Raw genomic sequence first — 20,367 nt, forward strand, 5'->3', positions numbered from 1 at the left:
GGCAGATTTAATCAACTCTTTTGTGTAGCACTGCAGATCAAACCATGCCCCTGAATGTGCTCAAAGTGATTTCAGTCACTCAACATTTACTCCATGGCACCCACTAAACCGATGGAGGAGCACCATTGAAAATGGTACTCAAACTAGTTTGGCGGTTACAATAACTTTAAGTATGTGAGAGAAGACTGGTGTGCCAGTCTTCTCCCAAACCACATACCCAAAATATTATCCCCTCCACCATTTCCATCCCAACCTCCAATTCCCTTTAAACCATTAGAACTTAAGAAGCCAAGTGTGCCCAAAAAAATGTTCTGGAAGGGTACAAGACACCACCAGGCAACCTTAATTCTGCATTAATGAAGCTTTTTCTCAGTGGATCCTTTCTCTTCCCTCCACCAACCCTTCCATTTAGGGTGTCAGCCATACATCTCTACAATGGAAAATACAGATCTTCCTTCTGGGTGGTTTGTTCTTCTCCCTGTGCTTCTATTTGTTGTCTCAAAATACATTGGTACAAAATATATTCTAAAGAAAAATCAGGACAATATCTCTCATTTATTTTAGGTGAATTAGGCCAATACAGAAACCCAAGAATGCATCTATTCTTTGCAGCGTGTGGGAAATTAATCTAGATTCTCTGTAGCCACATTATGGCTGCTGTATCTGTACCAACAGCTTTTGCAGCAACCACAGCTATTGCACCCACAAAAGGCTTTAGGTTCTGGGAACAGTTCCATGGGCCTGGAAAAATCCCCCAAAAGCATGAGTCTCAGGTCAAAAGCCTGAGGTTAGGCAGATTTTAACAACCATTATTTCTTTAATTTTCAGCTTTTCTTTTCTCTGTCACAAAGATTTTTCCATAGAAGCTATTCTGAAGTAAATAACAAAACAATAGCATGCTGAGAATTAGGGTTGCCACCTGTCCATGTTTTCCCATACTTGTCCCTTTTTGGAGCTAGCTGTCCTGGGAAATCCGTAAAGGTGCTCAGTAAACACAACCATCAGTTCAGTTTTTTGGGCTCAGGATCATCCCGGATGTCCTGTGTTTTGTTTTGGCTTTTTGGTACCTCAGTGGTGGCAACCCTAGAGAATGCCAGATTTGTATGAAACTAAGGGGAAAAAACATCAATCCAATCTAGATCACAAACTCTCTTTTTAGACACCCTCTGGTGTCCCAAGTTCAGTCATACTGAGTATTATTGACTTCTTACTTCTGTGAAGGGTACCACTAAAATCAATGGGGATGGCTCATGTTAGCATCACACAAGATGCTAGTTTGTAGGATTGGGCTGTTATCTGCATCTCATGCAGGATGGGGTGTAATGTCAGTGATTAACAAATAGACTATAATCATATAAAACTGACATGCTTTTCCCCATGACAGCATTGGGGCTCACTCTCCTGCTTTTTTTTTCTAGTCTGGTGATATTTATTGTTTTTCTCAAAGCCTCAGCTCTTAGAGTCAGGGTGTCAGGTGACGAGACTCTCAGCTTGCACCTTTAAATAAACAAGTAAGATCCGAGCCCAGCTGTGGAGCAAAGTCTGAGCCCGTCACCTGGGAGGGAAACCCCCATTTCATTAGTTGGGATCATCGGTGGCCCAATCTGGGAGCAGGTGGGGCTGGCACAGGACATGTAAGGGTTTGGGGGGGTGAGAGGGATAGCTTGGTGGTTTGAGCATTGGCCTGCTAAACCCAGGGTTGTGAGGGGGCCATTTAGGGATCTGGGGCAAAAATTGGGGATTGTTCCTGCTTCGAGCAGGGGGTTGGACGAGATGACCTCCTGAGGTCCCTTCCAATCCTGATATTCTACGAAACGGTGTCAGGAGCCACAGGGCGGGGTGCACTGGCGTTAGGGTGACCAGATGACAAGAACAAAATATCGGGACACATGAGGGGGCAGCCACAGGCTCACCGCCCCCCGGGGCCAGCTGTAGGTTTTTTGCCCCCCCAAGCAAAAAAAAAAAGCTGGAGAGCTGCCGAAGCAGAATATCAGGACAAATGGCGTCCGCACGATCATCGGTCGGGCCGCGGGACAAGCAACTAAATATCGGGACGCCGGGGCACCCGAGCTGCTGCGCACCTCAGAGAACGCGGTGACGTGAACACGGGCTACGCCACGGGGAGCTCGACAAGAAACCAGTCGCCGGCAGGGGGCAGCGCCTGCGCAGACGCGATCGGCTGTGGAGGGAGTCTTTCTCTCCCCCCCCCCCGATTGCGGAAGGCGGAACTCGGAGCGCGCGGACGCAGGCGTAGGGGGGCCCCTTTCGTGGATACTCCGGGGCCGCTGGGCCGTTGCTACGAGCCGGTGGCGCCGGAAGGGGTGGGGCTGTTTCCGCAGCGCTCTGGGACGGACGCGTGCTTTTGTGGGTGAGGGCGCCGGCGGCCCAGCCTGGGGGATGTCGCGTGCGGGCAGCGCGGTGAGGGCGGCCCCCGGCGGGGGCAGCGCGCTCTTCTCGGGCTTCCGCGCTCTCGGCCTTTACTCCAACCACCTGCCCCACGTGCTGCGCTACCACCAGCGCCACCGCGAGTTCTACCTGATCACCGCCGCGGGGAGGAGCTTCCACACCTACAACGTGAGTGACCCCCCCCTCCCCGTCTCCCATTGCCCCTCCTCCTGAGCGTGAGTGACCCCCCCATAGCCCTTCCCGCCCCGCCGGATCATGTGGCCCCTCCCTCTCCCCCGCAGCGTGAGTGACCCCCGTGGGCTCCAATGCCCACTCCTGTCCTGCAGTATGCGTGATCGCCCCAGTCCCCGCCCTACCGGCGACACAAGCCGCGCCCCCTCTCCCGGCCCAGCTACCTCCACCTTCAGTAGGGGTGGGCAAACTTTTTGGCTCGAGGGCCACATCTGGGTGGGGAAATTGCTTGCAGGGCTATCGGTGTAGGGCTGGGGTTGGGGTGCGGGAGGGAGTGCAGTGTGTGGGAGGGGGTGCCGTGTGTAGGAAGGGGCTTAGGGCAAGGGGTTAGGGCGGAGGAGGGGTGAGGTGTGTACAGGGGGGCTCAGAGAAGGGGGTTGGGGTGCAGGAGGGGGCGCACAGTGCGGGAGGGGGCTCAGGGCAGGGGTGTGGAGTGCAAGAGCGGGCTCGGGGCAGGGGGTTGGGCTGCAGGAGGGGTTCAGGGTGTGGGCTCCGGGGTGGCAATGGTGCGCACCAGGAAGCAGCCAATGGGAGCTTCGGGGGAGGTACCCACAGGCAAGTGCAGCACCCAGAGCTCTCTGCCCCCTCTCCCCCCAGGGGCCGCAGGGACATGATGCTGGCCGCTTCCCGGAGCAACACGGGGCTCATGGCACCACAGGAGTGGCAATCCTGCGGGCCAGATCCAAAGCCCTGAGGGGCCGGATCCAGCCCGCAGGCCATAGTTTGCCCACCCCTGACCTACAAGGTGCCTTGTTTCCATTTAGGATTTTACAAGACTTGCAATAACTCCTCTCTCCCCCCAATCTCCTCACCCACCTTTTTAAGCAGGAAAAAGTGAAAACAAAGCATAAGTCTGTGACACCCACACTGTGTATCCTCCTGCCCGGAATCCTACCACTTCTCTGTTTCCCACGATCAGTATGGGTGCCATAGCACCTTCCTCTAGATCTGTGCAGATTTTCCTCTGTGCTGTAATGCTGACTCTCCTCAAATGCCCCACTTGGGCCACATCATCCAGAGAGTTAATCTAATCATACAAAAAGGGACTTATAAGTAAATGAGAGTTCTTGGAATGCTTTGGAGGCAAAAAGCTACTAGGGGAGAGGGTGTTCTAGGTTTGATTTTTGATAAATTGGGAGCAACTGGTTGAGAATTTGAAAGTGGAAAGCAGCTTGGGTGAAATTGATCATGATTCTAAGGAATGGTAGGGTGGAAAAGAGTAGAGTGAAGAAAATGGATTTCAAGAAAATAGACTTTAGCAAACTCAGGAAGTTGGTAGGCAAGATCCCATAGAAAGGAAGTCTAAGGAGAAAAACCATTCAAGAGAGTTGGCAGTTTTTCAAGCATTTATTATGCATTCACTGTGTAGGGAAGATAGGAAGTATGGCAAGAGACCATCCTGGCTGAACCAGGAGATCTTCAGTGATCTGAAACTCAGAAAAAGAGTCCCACAAAAAGGGGGATTGAGGTCAGATTATTGAGTATAAAAAACCCAACACAAGCAAAACACATGTAGGGGCAAAACTAGACAGGCTAAGTCACAGAATGAGATTAAACTAGCTAGAGATTTAAAGGGTAACAAGAAAACATTTTACAACTATATTAGAACTAAGAGGAAGGACAGGATAGACCCATTACTGAATGAGAGGGGGAAAGACAGTAACAGAAAATGTGGAAATGGCGGAAGTGCTAAATGACTTTTTTGTTTCGGTTTTCACCAAAAAGATTAGTAACAATTGGACATTTAACATAGTGAATGCCAGTAAAAATGAGGTAAGATCGGAGGCTAAAATAGAAAAAATAAATTAAAAATTACTTGGACAACTAGATGTCTTCAAGTTGGCAGGGCCTGATGAAATACATCCTAGAGTACTCAAGGAGCTGACTGAGTTGATATTTGAGCCATTAGCCATTATCTTTGAAAGCTCATGGAAGATGGGAGAGATTCCAGAGGACTGGAAGAGGACAAATGTAGTGTCAATCTATAAAAAGGGGAATAAGGATTATCCAGGGAATTATAGACGAGTCAGTTTAACTTCAGTACCCAGAAAGATAATGGAGCAAATAAGCAATCAATTTGCAAACACCTAGAAGATACTAAGGTGATAACAACAAGGAGTCCTTGTGGCACCTTAGAGACTAACAAATTTATGTGGGCATAAGCTTTCATGGGCTAGACCCCACTTCATCAGATGCATGGAGTGGAAAATACAGGAGCAGGTATAAATACATGAAAAGATGGGAGCTGCCTTCCCAAGTGTGAGGTCAGTCGAACGAGGCAATTCAATTAACAGCAGGATACCAAGGAAGGAAAAATAACTTTTGAAGTGGTAATGAGAGTGCCCCATTTCAGAGAGTTGACAAGAAGGTGTGAGTAACAGTAGGGGGAAATTAGTATAGGGGAAATTAGGTTTAGGTTTTGTAATGACCCAACCACTCCCAGTCTTTATTCAGGCCTAATCTGATGGTGTCCAGTTTGCAAATTTATTCCAGTTCTGCAGTTTCACGTTGGAGTCTGTTTTTGAAGGTTTTTTTGTTGAAGAATTGCCACTTTTAGGTCTCTTATTGAATGACCAGGGAGATTGAAGTGTTCTCCTACTGGTTTTTGAATGTTATGATTCCTGATGTCAGGTTTGTGTCCGTTTATTCTTTTGCGTAGAGACTGTCTGGTTTGGCCAATGTACATGGCAGAGGGGCATTGCTGGCACATGATGGATATATCACATTGGTGGATGTGCAGGTGAAAGAGCCCCTGATGGTGTGGCTGATGTGATTAGGGTCTATCCGGTGTCCCTTGAATAGATATGTGGACAGAGTTGGCACCGGGGTTTGTTGCAGGGTTTGGTTCCTGGGTTGATGATTTTGTTGGGTGGTGTGTAGTTGCTGGTGAGTATTTGCTTCAGGTTGGGGGGCTGTCTGTAAGCGAGGACTGGCCTGTCTCCCAAGGTCTGTGAGTGAGGGATTGTCCTTCAGGATAGGCTGTAGATCCTTGATAATGCGCTGGAGAGGTTTTAGTTGGGGGCTGTGGGTGATGGCTAGTGGCGTTCTGTTACTTTCTTTGTTGGGCAAATTTTGTAGTAGGTGACTTCTGGGTACCCTTCTGGATCTGTCAATCTGTTTCTTCACTTCAGCAGGTGGGTACTGTAGTTTTAAGAATGCATGATAGAGATCCTGTAGGTGTTTGCCTCTGTCTGAGGGATTGGAGCAAATGCGATTGTATCTTAGAGCTTGGCTGTAGACAGTGAATCATGTGATGTGGTCTGGATCAAAGCTGGAGGCAGGTATGTAAGTTTTGTGGTCAGTAGGTTTCCAGTATAGGGGTGGTGTTTGTGACCATCGCTTATTAGCACTGTAGTGTCTAGGAAGTGGACCTCTTGTGTGGACTGGTCCAGGCTGAGGTTGATGGTGGGGTAGAAATTATTGAAATCATGGTGGAATTCCTCAAGGGCCTCCTTCTCATGGGTCCAGATGATTATGATGTCATCAGTGTAGCGCAAGTAGAGTAGGGGCATAAGGGGACGAGAGCTGAGGAAGCGTTGTTCTAAGTCAGCCATAAAAATGTTGGCATACTTTGGGGCCATGCGAGTACCCATAGCAGTCCCGCTGACTTGAAGATATACATTGTCCCCAAATCTTAAATAGTTGTGGGTGGGGACAAAGTTCAGCCACCAGGTTTGCCATGATGGTATCGAGGATGCTATTCCTGATGGCTTGTAGTCCATCTTTGTGTGGAATGTTGGTGTAGAGAGCTTCTACATCCATAGTGCCTAGGATCGTGTTTTCTGGAAGAGCACTACAGGATTGTAGTTTCCATAGGAAATCAGTGGTGTCTCGAAGATAGCTGGGAGTGCTGGTAGCATAGGGCCTGAGGAGAGAGTCTATATAGTCAGATAATCCTGCTGTCAGGGTGCCAATGCCTGAGATGATGGGGCATCCAGGATTCCCAGGTTTATGGATTTTGGGTAGCAGATAGAATACCCCTGGTCGGGGCTCTAGGGGTGTGACAATGTAGATTTGTTGCTGTGCTTCTTTAGGGAGTTTCTTGAGCAGATGGTGTAGTTTCTTTTGGTACTCCTCAGGGGGATCAAAGGATAGTGGCCTGTAGCATATGGTGTTGGAGAGCTGTCTAGCAGCCTCTTGTTCATATTCTGACCTATTCATGATGACTACAGCACCTCCTTCGTCAACCTTTTTTATTATGATGTCAGAGTTGTTTCTGAGGCTGTGGATGGGGTTGTGTTCTGCGCAGCTGAGGTTCTGGGGCAAGTGATGCTGCTTTTCCACAGTTTCAGCCCGTGCATGTCGGCGGAAGCACTCTATGTAGAAGTCCAGTCTGTTGTTTCGACTTTCAGGAGGAGTCCACACAGAATCCTTCTTTTTGTAGTGTTGGTAGGAAGCTTCCTGTGGGTTAGTGTTCTGTTCAGTGGCGTGTTGGAAATATTCCTTGAGTTGGAGACATCGAAGGTAGGATTCTAGGTCACCGCAGAACTGTATCATATTTGTGGGGGCGGTGGGGCAGAAGGAGAGGCCTCAAGATAGGACAGACTCTTCTGCCGGGCTAAGAGTATAGCTGGATAGATTAACAATATTGTTGGGTGAATTAAGGGAACCACTGTTGTGGCCCCTTTTGGCATGTAGGAGTTTAGATAGTTTAGTGTCCTTTTTCCTCTGTAGAGAAGCAAAGTGTGTGTTGTAAATGGCTTGTCTAGTTTTTGTAAAGTCTAGCCGTGAGGGAGTTTGTGTGAAAGGTTGGGGTTTTTTTTGAGAGTTTCTAGTTTTGAGAGTTCATTCTTGATCTTCTCCTATTTGCTGTATAGGATGTTGGTCAGGTGGTTCCACAGTTTCTTTGAGTGTGTGTGGCACAATCTCTCACCATAGTCTGTGTGGTATGTTGATTGTAATGGTTTTTTACCTTCATTCCTTTAGGTATGATGTCCATTTGTTTGCATTTGGAAAGGAAAATGTCTGTCTGTATTTGCACTAGTGATAAGTAACAGTCAACATGGATTTGTCAAGAACAAAGGAATGGTTTGACATGATTTGACAGGCGTGCTCTCGGAGAACGCCTGCCTGCTAGATGGAGCCCTGTGGGTGTGACAGGTGGAGGACCACTCTGAGGATCCCAGTGGGGCTTAGGCATGAGATAGGCATTTGGGCACATAGACCAGGAATCCCAAACTCAAATCCCCATGAGGGCCACATGAGGACTAGTACATTGGCCCGAGGGCCTCATCACTGAAACCTTTTCATACAACAATACAAAAGTATAGTCAAAAATGGAAAAAAATGAAGAGTAATGTAATATGCTATTAAAAGTCAATGTATTAACTTTTTAAAATCTGTAATATGAAGAGGCATTTTAATAAAATATAAACACCTGTAACTATTAGGTGGTCAGTAACACTGATGTCTGTCGACATAACTGTAATGGCAGGAACTTTTTAAAGTAACTATTCGTACAAAATACGTTGCCACTTTTAACAAACATTCTTCCCAACTACTCACAGCAAAGAATCATACATGCTGAACTTCATACCTCAGACTTCTCGTCTAGTCCATGAGACTCCGCCCTTGCACTGCCTCTTCCTACCCCTTCCCCGCCCCCATTCCAACCCCTTCCCCAAAGTCCCTGCCCCTATTCCAACCCCTTCCCCAAATCCCCGCTCCAGGCTTGCCTCTTCAACGTCTCCTCTCCTCAGTGTGCCGTGTCTTTCCCCCCACAACCCCGGAAAGTCCTAAGCACTGCCAAACAGCTGTGAGAAGAACTGGGAGTTAGGCGGAGGAGCAGGGATGCGGCACGCTCTGGGTGGGGCGGGGGGGGAGCAGGGAGTGAGGGGAACTTGGCTGCCGGTGGAGTTGCCGCTTATGGCGGGCTGCAGGAATGGGCCATGTGTTTGAGACCCCTGACATAGACTGAGGCAGTTGTCCATGTGCTTGCTGGCAGAAACTTTGATTCCTGAGGAACTTTAATGGTGGAAATGTAGGCATATGGGGACTTAGGTGCCTACAGAATTAGATGGCAGCTGTCCGTGTGTTTTGAGGATCTCAGTGGCCCCTAAATGTTGGATTCTGGGAGTGTCTAAAGTGGTAGTTAGGTGCCTAAGACATATGTGAATCTAGCCACCCAGCACCTTTGTACATATATACCAGCCCTTTGCAGATGTTTTGATATCCACAGAATTTTCTTGTGGATCTTGGCATGCCTTAAGGTTAAGGACCTGCTCCATGCTGGGGAAGGCAAATCTTGTCTCCCAGATGAGATGATTATGAAGACGTTCAGTGACTGGGAGTAGTATTTGGCCCTGTCTCTGCTGGGGTTTTACACATTGGTTTCTAGTCAGCTCCTGCACTTTAGAGCCATGACGACCCTTTTGCTGCATAGTTCTGAATTTGCAAATGCTAATGTTTCTAGAATGCCGGATTAGTATTTGTAGGAAATTCAGAGCAGAAAACTACTAAAGATCTATCTTTTTTTTTTTTTTTTCTTTTACAGGTAAAGAAACTTGGTATAGTTGCTGTTAGTAAGTATACAGTTTGTTCTACATCCTGCAAATTACATTTCCCCCCCCCCCCTCACCCCCAAACAGCTAACACATCAGTCTGCAATAGCCTGTGATGGGATGTTAGATGGGATGGGATCTGAGTTACCCAGGAAAGAATTTTCTGTAGTATCTGGCTGGTGAATCTTGCCCATATGCTCAGGGTTTAGCTGATCGCCATATTTGGGGTCGGGAAGGAATTTTCCTCCAGGGCAGATTGAAAGAGGCCCTGGAGGTTTTTTGCCTTCCTCTGTAGCATGGGGCACGGGTCACTTGCTGGAGGATTTTCTGCTCCTTGAAGTCTTTAAACCACAATTTGAGGACTTCAATAGCTCAGACATAGGTGAGAGGTTTTTTGCAGGAGTGGGTGGGTGAGATTCTGTGGCCTGCGTTGTGCAGGAGGTCAGACTAGATGATCATAATGGTCCCTTCTGACCTTAGTATCTATGAGTCATGTAATAGGAAGCAAATTTTATCTATAACTAGCTATGTCAAAGTATATTAAAATAATGTTAAGGCTATAGAATCAAGCACTTAAATGTTAGGAAATGCCAGGATTAAGATTGCCCATGCAACCTTAATTCTGCGCCCTTGGTATGTGTTATGATAAAGTCTTTAATTAGGTGATCACACATTTTTCCACAGAACCCCTGTTTTATGAATGGGTAGATATTCAAGATTTCTTAACCTACATGTTCACTGTAGTCCCAGGTCTTACATAACACACTATTCAAACCCTGAACTGAAAACAGATTTACTCATTCCCTCATGGCCATTTCTGTGGAGCTCTCACCATAGTATCTCAGTGTTTCAACACATTAATGTATTTATCTTCACAACACCCTTATAGGAGTTGTGGTGGTGGTATCTCAATTTTTACAGTTGGGGTACTGAGGCACAGAGGATTGAGGCCAAAAGTGCCTAATAATTTTGGGTGTCCAACTTGAGACACTTAAGGTGTGTGTATTGTGGTTTTGTTTTTTTTAAAGTGTACTCAGCATTTTTAAAGTACTTCATATTTTCAAAGCACATCTCCAGTTGACTTCATTTGCACTTGAGTGCTCAGCTGTTCCGCAAATCTCAGTGCAGGTGTCTTACTTTGGGCACTCAGAAAATGAAAAACATACAAGTAGAGGTCAACCATGAAAAGTTTGGTTTAAGTGACTTGCCCACTATCCCATATGAACTCTGTATCAACGGCAGGGGTAGAATCTAGTTACCCAGGGTGGCATTCATCTGCCTTAACAGTGCACCATCCTTCCTCTTACTACAGTCTCCTACCCCATTTACTATACATCTTCCAACACCTGCAGCAAATGAAGGAGGGGTCTTGTAGACAACAAATTAACTACACAGTCTTGATTAATTCCTTGAATCCCATCCATCCTGTTTACTGAATGAGGCAGAGGTCCTTTGGGGGGAAAAAAACTAGTATGTGATCATATACTTAGACTATACTGTAAGGCATATATGCAGCTGAAATCCTAATTAAGGGTACACAGGCAACCGTAGCATTTCCTAACTCTTGAATGCTTGACTTTGCAACCTTAACATTCTTTTAATGTAGTTTTTTTGGGATGTATATTTCTTAGAATTAAAAAGAAAAAAACCCCAGAAATTCTGTCATGTGGAACCTATTTACCCCCAGATTGCATCATCAGCAGGTTTCAGTGTTCAGATTTCTATCACTTGAGCTACCATAATAACTGATAACAATAGAAGGCTGTTGTCTTCTTTCTGAGCTAGTCACTAGAATGGGGGATGAAAAATACTTTGCCATTGGGTTTCAGAGCTATTTGCTGCCAGCAAAGGAATGTAAAAACTTAGGAGTCCTGGATTCCACTCTGGATTGTGGCGGGGAGTGTTCTCTAGTAATTCCTTCTATTCCTATGCCCTGGACCATTACTGTCCCTCTCTGCTCCAGTCCTCTCCATATCTGTGCACATACTCTGTCTCCCCAGTCTCTCTTACTCTTGTGAGGATTCTGTGGAATTGCATGCCTGCAGAAAATGCACCCCCCCCCCCCCGGTCCTGCATTTCCCTGTAGAAAGCGGCAGGGAAGCAAAGGGAATCCACACGGGAGGGTGGGGGGTAACCATGGGTGCAGTTTTTTGGGGGGGGATTGCCCCCCTCCAAACAGAAGTGAGGCATGGCAGAGGCACACCATCCCTCCAGCCCCCATTCTGCAAGCGCAGAGCTGCCCAGCCAAAGGAGGCTGTGTTGGCTCCGCTGACTCTGCAGCTAAACACTGCCTTCTGGGTCCTCGTGCCAGTCATGCTCCCCTTCTGTGTGCTGGGAGCCTTCCTGTTTCCTATTCTGTGCAACAGTGAGTGCCTGCGGTGGGGCTGGGTAAGGGGGAGTGAGGGGGGGAAGATGAAGGAAGGGGGAGGGGAATGTGGGAGTGAGGGGAGGAGGATGGAGAAGAAACGGGGATGGGGAATCATGGGGGAAGTGGGAGCCTGGCATGCAGCATCCCCTCGGCAGCAGCTGGAGCTTCCCCGTTAAGCAGGCCCATCAAACCCTCATCCTGACAAGTCCTGCCCCGCATACTCAGACTCCCATCCCACTGATTCCCCAACCAGCTGCACCTGGACCCCCACCCCATCAAGCCCCACTTCCCCAGCACCTGGACCCCCCCATTGAGCCCCCCACACCCAGACCCCACCCCACTGAATCTGCTAACCCCATCCACCTTCCAGATTTTGAGTCCCTGCTCCAAAGCATGGGGCAGTAGAACTTCCAGATGAAACCATTGTAGGGGGGAAAGAATTATGATAGTCAAAACAATGTGTGTTCTAGTAATCTCATTCTTGGAAACAACTGAACTGTTTTAGCTAAAACTTTTAAGAAGTAGTCAACCTGAAGCAGATACTCAGCATGGAAAATTTCAGTCCAAATGATTTAAGGTTGACAAAGATATTAGCCAGTGAAAGTGGGGTTTTATATTGGGATGTGTCAAGCAACCTTAACTGTAGGCAGCGTTAGGAGCTCTCAAGACTTAATGACAAATACAAAAATAGCTGACACTTTTTTGTGTCACTTGTTTTATATGCTCCAGTCTTAACATGCATTCAGTTTTCTTAAGAAGGCTGTTCTTGGGCTGTAGGAGTCTTGAAAATGTTATTTTTGGGTAGCTTCTGTCATGTATAATGTAGCCATATTTTAAAAGTTAATTCATGCCATAACTTGCAGTGTATCCTATATAGTTTCTCATTGTGTTCATTCTTAGGAAAACATTTCTCATAATTTAGCCACTTGTTGCCCAAAGACAATATTGGATAATTTTCTCTTCCTGATGTACCTTAATTTGTTGTTGGTAATGTGCAACCGTGAATGTGTTGATACGTTGCAAGACATTCTTTTTTTATTGTGAAAATGAAAATTGTCAAACTTATTTCCCTCTTTATTCATAGGTAATGCTTTATTACAAGACATTACTTGTTTGGCAGCAGACAGAATGTTGGTCTTTGCTTCATATGGCAATCTTCTCCATGCTTTTGCCCGGAACAAAGAGGTTTTTATAACTTATTTATTGTGTAATGACCAGACACTAAGCCAATATTGATATGTTTTCTTACTTAAGTCACTTATTCATATCAACTGTAATTTAATTTCACGAGTTTTGCGGACAGTAGCCTCACAATGCTCAGCAATAACAACAATGGATAAGTTAAAATAAAAAAGGTTTAAGGACAAATTCTACAGTGGTTGGGCTGTGACACTTATAAAATAAAGATAAAGAAATAATCTTCAGGACACAAAAGTTAAAATACAATTAAAACTATGACAAAAAGGATTTGCCAAGTACACTTTCTCAGTACCAAGGAAGCTATCATAAATGAGGATTAATAAAGGTGCATATTTACTAGATAAAATATAGTATAAAGTAATGTATTAACGGGTTTCTGTTACAGGTAGTTGCTATCGTTCAAGTAATATACTAAAATATTACAATATGTGAAAAGGTTTTACTTAAATAATGTGTACTTTGAAATCATAGGTGGTTCATATATATGACGGTCACAAAGGAGAAATTCGCCTTTTGCAGCCGTTTGGTGATCATGTCATCTCTGTGGATATTGATAACGTTCTTATTGTTTGGGATGTACAATCAGAAGGTGAGTCACTATTGCCTCATTCTGTAACTGTCCAAATTGTATCTGTGATAAAAGTAGTAAGCATTTGATAATGTAAGACAATTTGTTTAATGCTTATGGCAGAGTTCTCAATTTTCTTAAGGCAAAATAAAACAGTTGTTGCATTAATGTTTGAAGTCGTGATCCTGCAGTGAGCTTCGTTGGTGGATCCCTGCACCCATTCAAAGCTCCATTGACTTTGGGAGGAGAAAGGGTTGGAGAGGAGCATGTGGGTGCAGAATTCTACTCTTGGATAACTGGTATCTCTTAACATTCCCTTTGTTCATGAGAGTTGTGATGAAAGAAGTTTGGTGTCATATGGAGTCCTAAAATTTCTTCAGTCCCTTTATCTTTGACAGTGGGTATGGCATGGAAATTGCTTGCTCTCTTGGCAGCAGAAAAAGATCAAGTGCCAAGTTTTTTAGTTGTCAGTAGCCTTTTGTGCTCTTGAATGAATAGGTTTGAAAGGATTTGATTTTTATTGATAAATGTTGATTTCACCATATGTGCACAAACCAATGAAAAAATATTTCCATCGATGATTGCAAATTTACAGATATGCAGAGTAAGAAAAGTCCTGCTTGAGAACTTCTTAGAGTTCTGATTTAAGGCATTTACTTTGTGTATTTTGACATGTGGTGTTGACAATTTGTTTTAGTAGTTAAAAACTTAACTTTTTTTTAATCTGTCTCTGTTGTCATGAAATAGTTGTCTACCCCTGTTGCCTGACCCCACCCATAGTTTCTCACAACTGTGAAAATTTAAATAGATAATAGAAAAAAATTGCTTAAATATTATCCATCGAAATTATAAAGGCTATTTATGCCACATTTAAATAAGGTTTGATGGCTCACTGTTAGATGGGATTGCACTTCGGTGGCTTAATTCTTTCTTTTCAAAGAATTGTCCAATTTTGGCATTGAGCAGTGACTCATTAGCCTGACAGGTTCTCTTATGGTGGTCTGCGGCGTTTAACAATTTTTAAAATAACTACTATGCTTCTAAGGTGGCGTTCATGTATTAACAAGACTTCTTGTTATAATGTAAACAGAAGATATGCTAATCAAGTGAGATGTTCTGCTCAAAAGCACAATAAGAATCCTTCATAATGAGATAAATCTGTTCTGCTGGAAAATATAAAGTAAGCTACATCACTTGCCATGAGATGGGTCAGGTTCATACGAGGTTTCTGGTGCTTTCAGGGAAGAAATCCCAATTGTGAGGACTTCTTCCACTTGTGCATGTAAAAGAGAGCCATTTTTGCAAATTTTTAAGAAATAATCATTCTAACTTGGAATTTTGTAATGGCAGCATAACTAACACAGTTTCTTATGTCTGCAGAAGAATACCTACAACTGACTTTTGATAAGGCTGTTTTTGCAGTTTCTGCCATTATGCATCCAAGTACCTACTTAAATAAAATCCTCCTTGGCAGTGAACAAGGAAGCCTGCAGTTATGGAATGTAAAATCCAAGTAAGATTATTTATTCTTTAAGTACATTTCACTCTCTAGGTGGAGCTATACTCCGAGTTTTAATATTTCCTAAATAAAATGTTCTCTTAATGCAGGTCTGTTTTTTCTAACTCCTTCAGCAGAAGAGCCCCTCAGTGTTGTTTTCAGAAATATGGGCAATACGGTTACCTCTCTCATGTGAAAATGCTATTTTTCTAGCCAGGATTTTTTTGCTGTGAAGTAACAGGGATCGTGCAGGTTTTTTCAGTAATGTTCCTTGCTTTCATTTCCCAACCCCGACCCCACTCAGCATGTTAGCTAGTTGTCTGCCTGATGAAGTACGGCAGTGGAAGTAGTTGTAGAACTCCTCCCCTTTAAAATTGTTGTCCAGCCACTGAGTGGGCCCGTGAGGAGGAGGGAGATATGCCTAGCTTGGGTGACCAGACAGCAAATGTGAAAAATCGGACAGGGGTGGGGTAATAGGAGCCTATATAGGAAAAAGAACCAAAAAATTGGGACATCTGGTCACCCTATGCTTAGCTGAGTGTGGGGAGCAAGGTTTCACACCTGTGCAGCTGCTGCAGGATTTGGGACTGAGATCACTACTCAAATTGTGCCTCCCCATGCTCCACTACAGTAATTCAAGGTGGGGAAGAGACTTGCTGATTGCGGGTCCTGCCCTGTTGTTGATTCAACTTGTTTTACATTGCCCCAATTTGCCAGTACAGGCATCTGAAATTGAAAACATGTTACTGCATTGCAGAAGTTGTTGGGCTGGAGGGTGTTGTTGTACATTCCAGTTCTCCGAAGTGCAATTTTCAGAAATGACTTTGGCACTGAGGAGGCCAAGTCCCATTTACTTTCAGTAATCACATTAATACAAAAGCCATAATTACGACTCATGGTTTTTGTAGTAGCTGGTAGGCCTTTATCTTTCTCGTGTATGGTGTGCTGATTAGGTGTGTGAATTCATATGGTGGCAAATCTCCAGGCTGCTCATCTGCACTCTTTCTGCCAAACCATAAAACTACACGGTGCGGAGTCCTCTTATACAGACTATTATGTTTTCTTCCCTCCTTCCTCGTATCCTTGCAGAGTGGAAACTCTGCTGTATTTTAGGGCCTTCCATTCTTGTGTTAGACTGAAACAATAGCTGTGTTCGCTTGCAGACTTGCCACTGCATTGGGACATGTTTAGAATATCTTCACAACCAGAGCTAGGAACTTAATTTTTTAAAATAACTTAAATTCTTTAAAGACTATGCAGTCCAAATAAGTGTTAATCAGTGATTATATACAGTTTTAATGAGTTTGTTCTTTTTAGTTTGTTTTTATATGTATTTTAATACTTTAAAAATCTGGATTTAGTTTTAAGTTTTATTGTAATATATTTTGGTTTTGGCGCAATGGCCTATGGCTGAGTCACTATTAATAAGCTTGACGTAAGTGTTGGTACTCTAGAGTTGGAAATAGCCAGCTCATGGAAAGATAGAGTGGGAGACCTCATTATGGGTGCGCACACACTCTCTGTAAATGTGAAAATATATATGACTACAATTCATGAGAATTTACGCTTGTCATGTGGTTCAGGGTTTTAGTTTCATAGCAGTTATACATTTTCAGTAATATCATTGCTCTTCTATTTTATTTTATTTTTATTCAAGGTAGCTATATGGTGCTATAGATGCTGTGCAAAAACTACTAAAGTAGGATTAAAATAGAATTTTTTTCTTAAATTCCTTTTTAAACAAAGATAGAGTAGGTGATTGCAGTTTGAAATTAATGCACTGCTTGTGCTTGTTTCAGCATTTTCACACTTGTGTGTAAACATAGTCGAGAATTATGTTTTAAAGGCCTGATCTTGAGCCAGGTGCCTAGTTCAATGCTTACTGATTTAGATAATCCCCTGGCATCAGTGGGAGTATTTGTGGTAATCCGCACCAGTTAGTGGGTGCAAGATTGAGCCCTAAATTTGATTTTAAGTGAATCTGCCTTGTAACCCAAATACAAAAAAAAAAAAGTTGGCTGATTTTTGTATAGCATGCAAAATTAGACATTTCGTTTCATTATTTGATAACTAATAAACACAGCCAAACTTTATTTTCCCAAAATACTTTTATTGCTTACAGTGATAGTACATATCCTCAGTCATGTAGTTTAGTCACTAATGTTACTCATGCACCCCTCATGTTTCAAGCATTCTATAATCAGGGCCTTGTTTACAATTTCCTTTGCACTCAGTTTTACCACTGCTCTGCCTGAAAATGGTCTCATCCTGAAGACCGAATGCACCCAATATATTTTTTAACTTTTCCATATAAATGATCGTATTACCCAAATTTTTAAATTCCATATTTTTTTTAATATATGCTGCTAGCCTTCATTTTCTGTCATACTTCTTTCTAGATGTACTTGCTAGACATTCTTTTTGACATAGATTTTTTTCTAAATGTAACTTTTAAAACACTTTCTTTTCACAGCAAACTTTTATACTCATTTCCAGGATGGGGTTTAGGGGGTGTGACAACCCTCGAACAGGTTAGTAGTTTTTTGTTAGTTCATTTGTTTATAAAAGGTAAATATAGAACAGCAGTCAGTGTTAACATTCTTGTACAGTGGAATAGGTGCATATTGTGTACAGAGAGTACAGATAATATCCCTGCTCTGAGAAGCATACAATCTAGGGGACCATCCATGTAAACTCTTACTAACTCACATAGCTTTCTTAACTTCATTCTGGTTACTCCATTGAGTAAGGGCTACTTCGGTGACTTAAGTTTGTAGGGTATTGGTGTACTGTAGGTCAGCTTAATTATGTTGCAAGTTTCTTGCTTCTGAAATTTGTTTTGCTTTAGAGAAACTGGGTGGGAAAATCAAACGTTTGCCAAAATGAAAAGAACTCCAAAAAGAAAAAAATGGGGCTGTTACAAACAAAATAAAAACAAACTAAAAGTATTATACCAGATGGTATCATATAATATCGGCTGCTCAAGCTTCTGTGAACAATTTTGATTTCGTATAAATTTATTTTTAGTGCAACATGTCAGTCTCACTTTAATGCTTTAGAATGGTCAGATGCTCAATTATAGATTAAAATAAGTGAATTGATATTACGTGGTAGGAAACGAAGTGTAAGATTTATTAAGTACCTGACTATAAGGTTAAATCATTTATTTTAGACCTAAATTTACTTTAATGTCATACATATCGGGTGTTAACTTGCTGTATCTGTAACATATTGGTATAGGAAAAGCTTATGGACCATGAAGTAGGTTACATAGAACTTGACATAACATATTCCTTACAGAAACTAAGTTTGTGAAATGAAGCACTCAAGTCAGGAAATAAGATCCTTGTGCATATTTTATACTGTACAGGTCTTAGTTACGTATCATGCATACGCACATTGTGTAAGACTGCCTCCCTTACATAGTGCACAAGTTGCACAGTGAACGAGGAACAGATGTGAAATTTACTAGACTTTTTTGAACATATTTAAAAGAAAACTTTTATCCAGTACAGTTATCTACCAAAAAGATTTTTTATTTTTTCTAGGAAAGTTTTTAATTGCTTAAATTTATTTCTTAAATTATTTTTATGCTAAATTTAATGCACTCCCTCCTGTTAGTTGAATATCCATGGACTTCCTCTTACGACACTACACATTGTTGCTCCTGTGCACTGAAAGCTGAATTGCTCAGAGTTATACTGAAATCAGGTCAAATCCAGTGACTCAGTAGTTTTATTCTGAATTTATGTTGTGTAATTTCAAACATAAGTTTTTGGCTAGAATGGAGCAGAATCCCTGCCTAATTTGCTAAGAAGAAATACCTCATTTGCTTTGCAAATTCAGCCTGTGCACTGAATGAAGCAGTGATGTTGTAATAATAGGATATGTAGTTAAAGAATATATTAATGCATGCAGAAGAACTTATTTTTAATAGGAAAAATACAGAAGGATGGAGAGGAATCTGTTTAATTTCTCTCTCATCATTGAACTGTCTTTCACAGGCACCAGCAGTAGATGTAGTTGCAATAGGTCTCGTGTCTGGTCATATCATTGTGCACAACATTAAGTTTGATGAAACACTGATGAAATTTCAGCAAGACTGGGGTCCCATCACAGCAATATCTTTCCGTACAGGTAAATTCTAGCAGTTTGATTAGTCATATATGCAGATCAAATTAAAACAGTAATATTAATTGAAAAGTAGAAAAATTAAACACATTTTTAAGCTATTGTAGGCACAAAACTTGGGGTTGTGTGTCTTGGGGTTTTTTAAAGTTTACAATGGCTAATAGTAATAAACTTGTGATATTTTCTTTATATAGTTGGAAAAATTGCAAATCTTGCAGGGAAATGTTTAAAATCTGTGTACTGCAACATTTTACTATTTAATAAATAGGAAGTAATATTGACTCAAAACAGATCAGCCTAGTTGTAGGGGTCAGAGTATTCTTCAATACAGCAGATTTGGCTCTTGCTGCAGAATTGTGCTCCTGAATCTAATCTGTTGTTTAAATATATCAAGCTCTAATGCTTGTAAACTGAACCTTGAGAATGTAAGCGTGTCAGCTGGTGTAGTAAGCATACAAACAGAAATTAGATCTGAGATGTGTGAGCAGCACCCATTCCTGTCATTCATCTAACTCTGAAATCTAAAGATAGCCAGTTAAATATCCACTGTGGGGTTTCGTGAATCTTCCTCTGAAGCATCTGGTACTGGCCATTGTCAGACCAAGATAATAAACTAGATATACCTGGTCTGATCAGATATTGCAAATCCTCTGGTCCTGTTACTTATGGTGCTGATGGTCCATTCTCTCTCTCAAAAATTAGATCACTATGATAAATGATTGCTTTAATTTAATGTTCTATTTAGGAATGATTTTTTTCCTCTGATTGTAATCTTTGAGAGACAGATTTGCTTACATGAACTTTAAAAAGTTAAAATGATTGAAAGCTATAAGCAACGTGTAATAAAAAAAATTTTTTGGCTTTGGATTGTTTTTTTCTTCATTTTGTGATCAGATGGTCATCCAGTCATGGCAGCTGGAAGTCCTATTGGACACATTGCACTCTGGGATCTGGAAGAGAAGAAACTAATTAGTCAAATGCGAAATGCCCATTCCACAGCAATAGCTGGTATGTCATTTGTCCAGGGAGAGCCACTTCTTGTTACTAATGGTGCTGATAATGCTATAAAGGTAAGCTATTTTTTCTGCTACTACCATTGTGGTAAATTTATTTTTTTCCAGTGATCCTCCAAAGTACGAATACTTGTGTAGACTTGAGGTAGCCCTTTTTCAGTTGCATCAGCATGTATAGTAAAACCAAAGTTACTGAATGTGACAAGTTGTTGTTTCTAACTACGTTATTCCAATCTCTTTTTTTCAATGGGAGTTATTGTTATGTTTACTGATGTTCCATTTCTTTGCATTCTCGAGCAGATATGGATTTTCGATGGCCCTGGAGGTGTGGTCGGTTTGTGAGGTGTCGTATGGGACATAGTGCTCCTCCAACAAAAATCAGATACCATGGGCAAATGAGACAACAAATTCTTAGTGCAGGTAGAAATCCTCAACTTCTCAAATTTACCCAT

The 20,367-nt window shown here is 42.7% G+C and overlaps 1 protein-coding gene across 1 annotated transcript in view; it reads left to right on the top strand.

The window, feature by feature from the left end:
• Nucleotides 1-2,242: 2,242 nt before the first annotated feature.
• Nucleotides 2,243-20,367, top strand: part of WDR36 (WD repeat domain 36) — a 60,888-nt gene continuing 42,763 nt past the window's right edge. Inside the window, 10 exon segments of the mRNA XM_043546752.1 lie at nt 2,243-2,574; nt 9,131-9,158; nt 12,590-12,690; nt 13,177-13,294; nt 14,654-14,786; nt 17,245-17,302; nt 18,776-18,908; nt 19,797-19,972; nt 20,216-20,240; nt 20,243-20,335. Of these exon segments, the coding sequence (XP_043402687.1) occupies nt 2,398-2,574; nt 9,131-9,158; nt 12,590-12,690; nt 13,177-13,294; nt 14,654-14,786; nt 17,245-17,302; nt 18,776-18,908; nt 19,797-19,972; nt 20,216-20,240; nt 20,243-20,335 (1,042 nt within the window). The 5' untranslated portion in view covers nt 2,243-2,397.

Source organism: Chelonia mydas, chromosome 5, assembly GCF_015237465.2.
Source record: "Chelonia mydas isolate rCheMyd1 chromosome 5, rCheMyd1.pri.v2, whole genome shotgun sequence".
In the NCBI taxonomy this organism is placed as follows: domain Eukaryota; kingdom Metazoa; phylum Chordata; order Testudines; family Cheloniidae; genus Chelonia; species Chelonia mydas.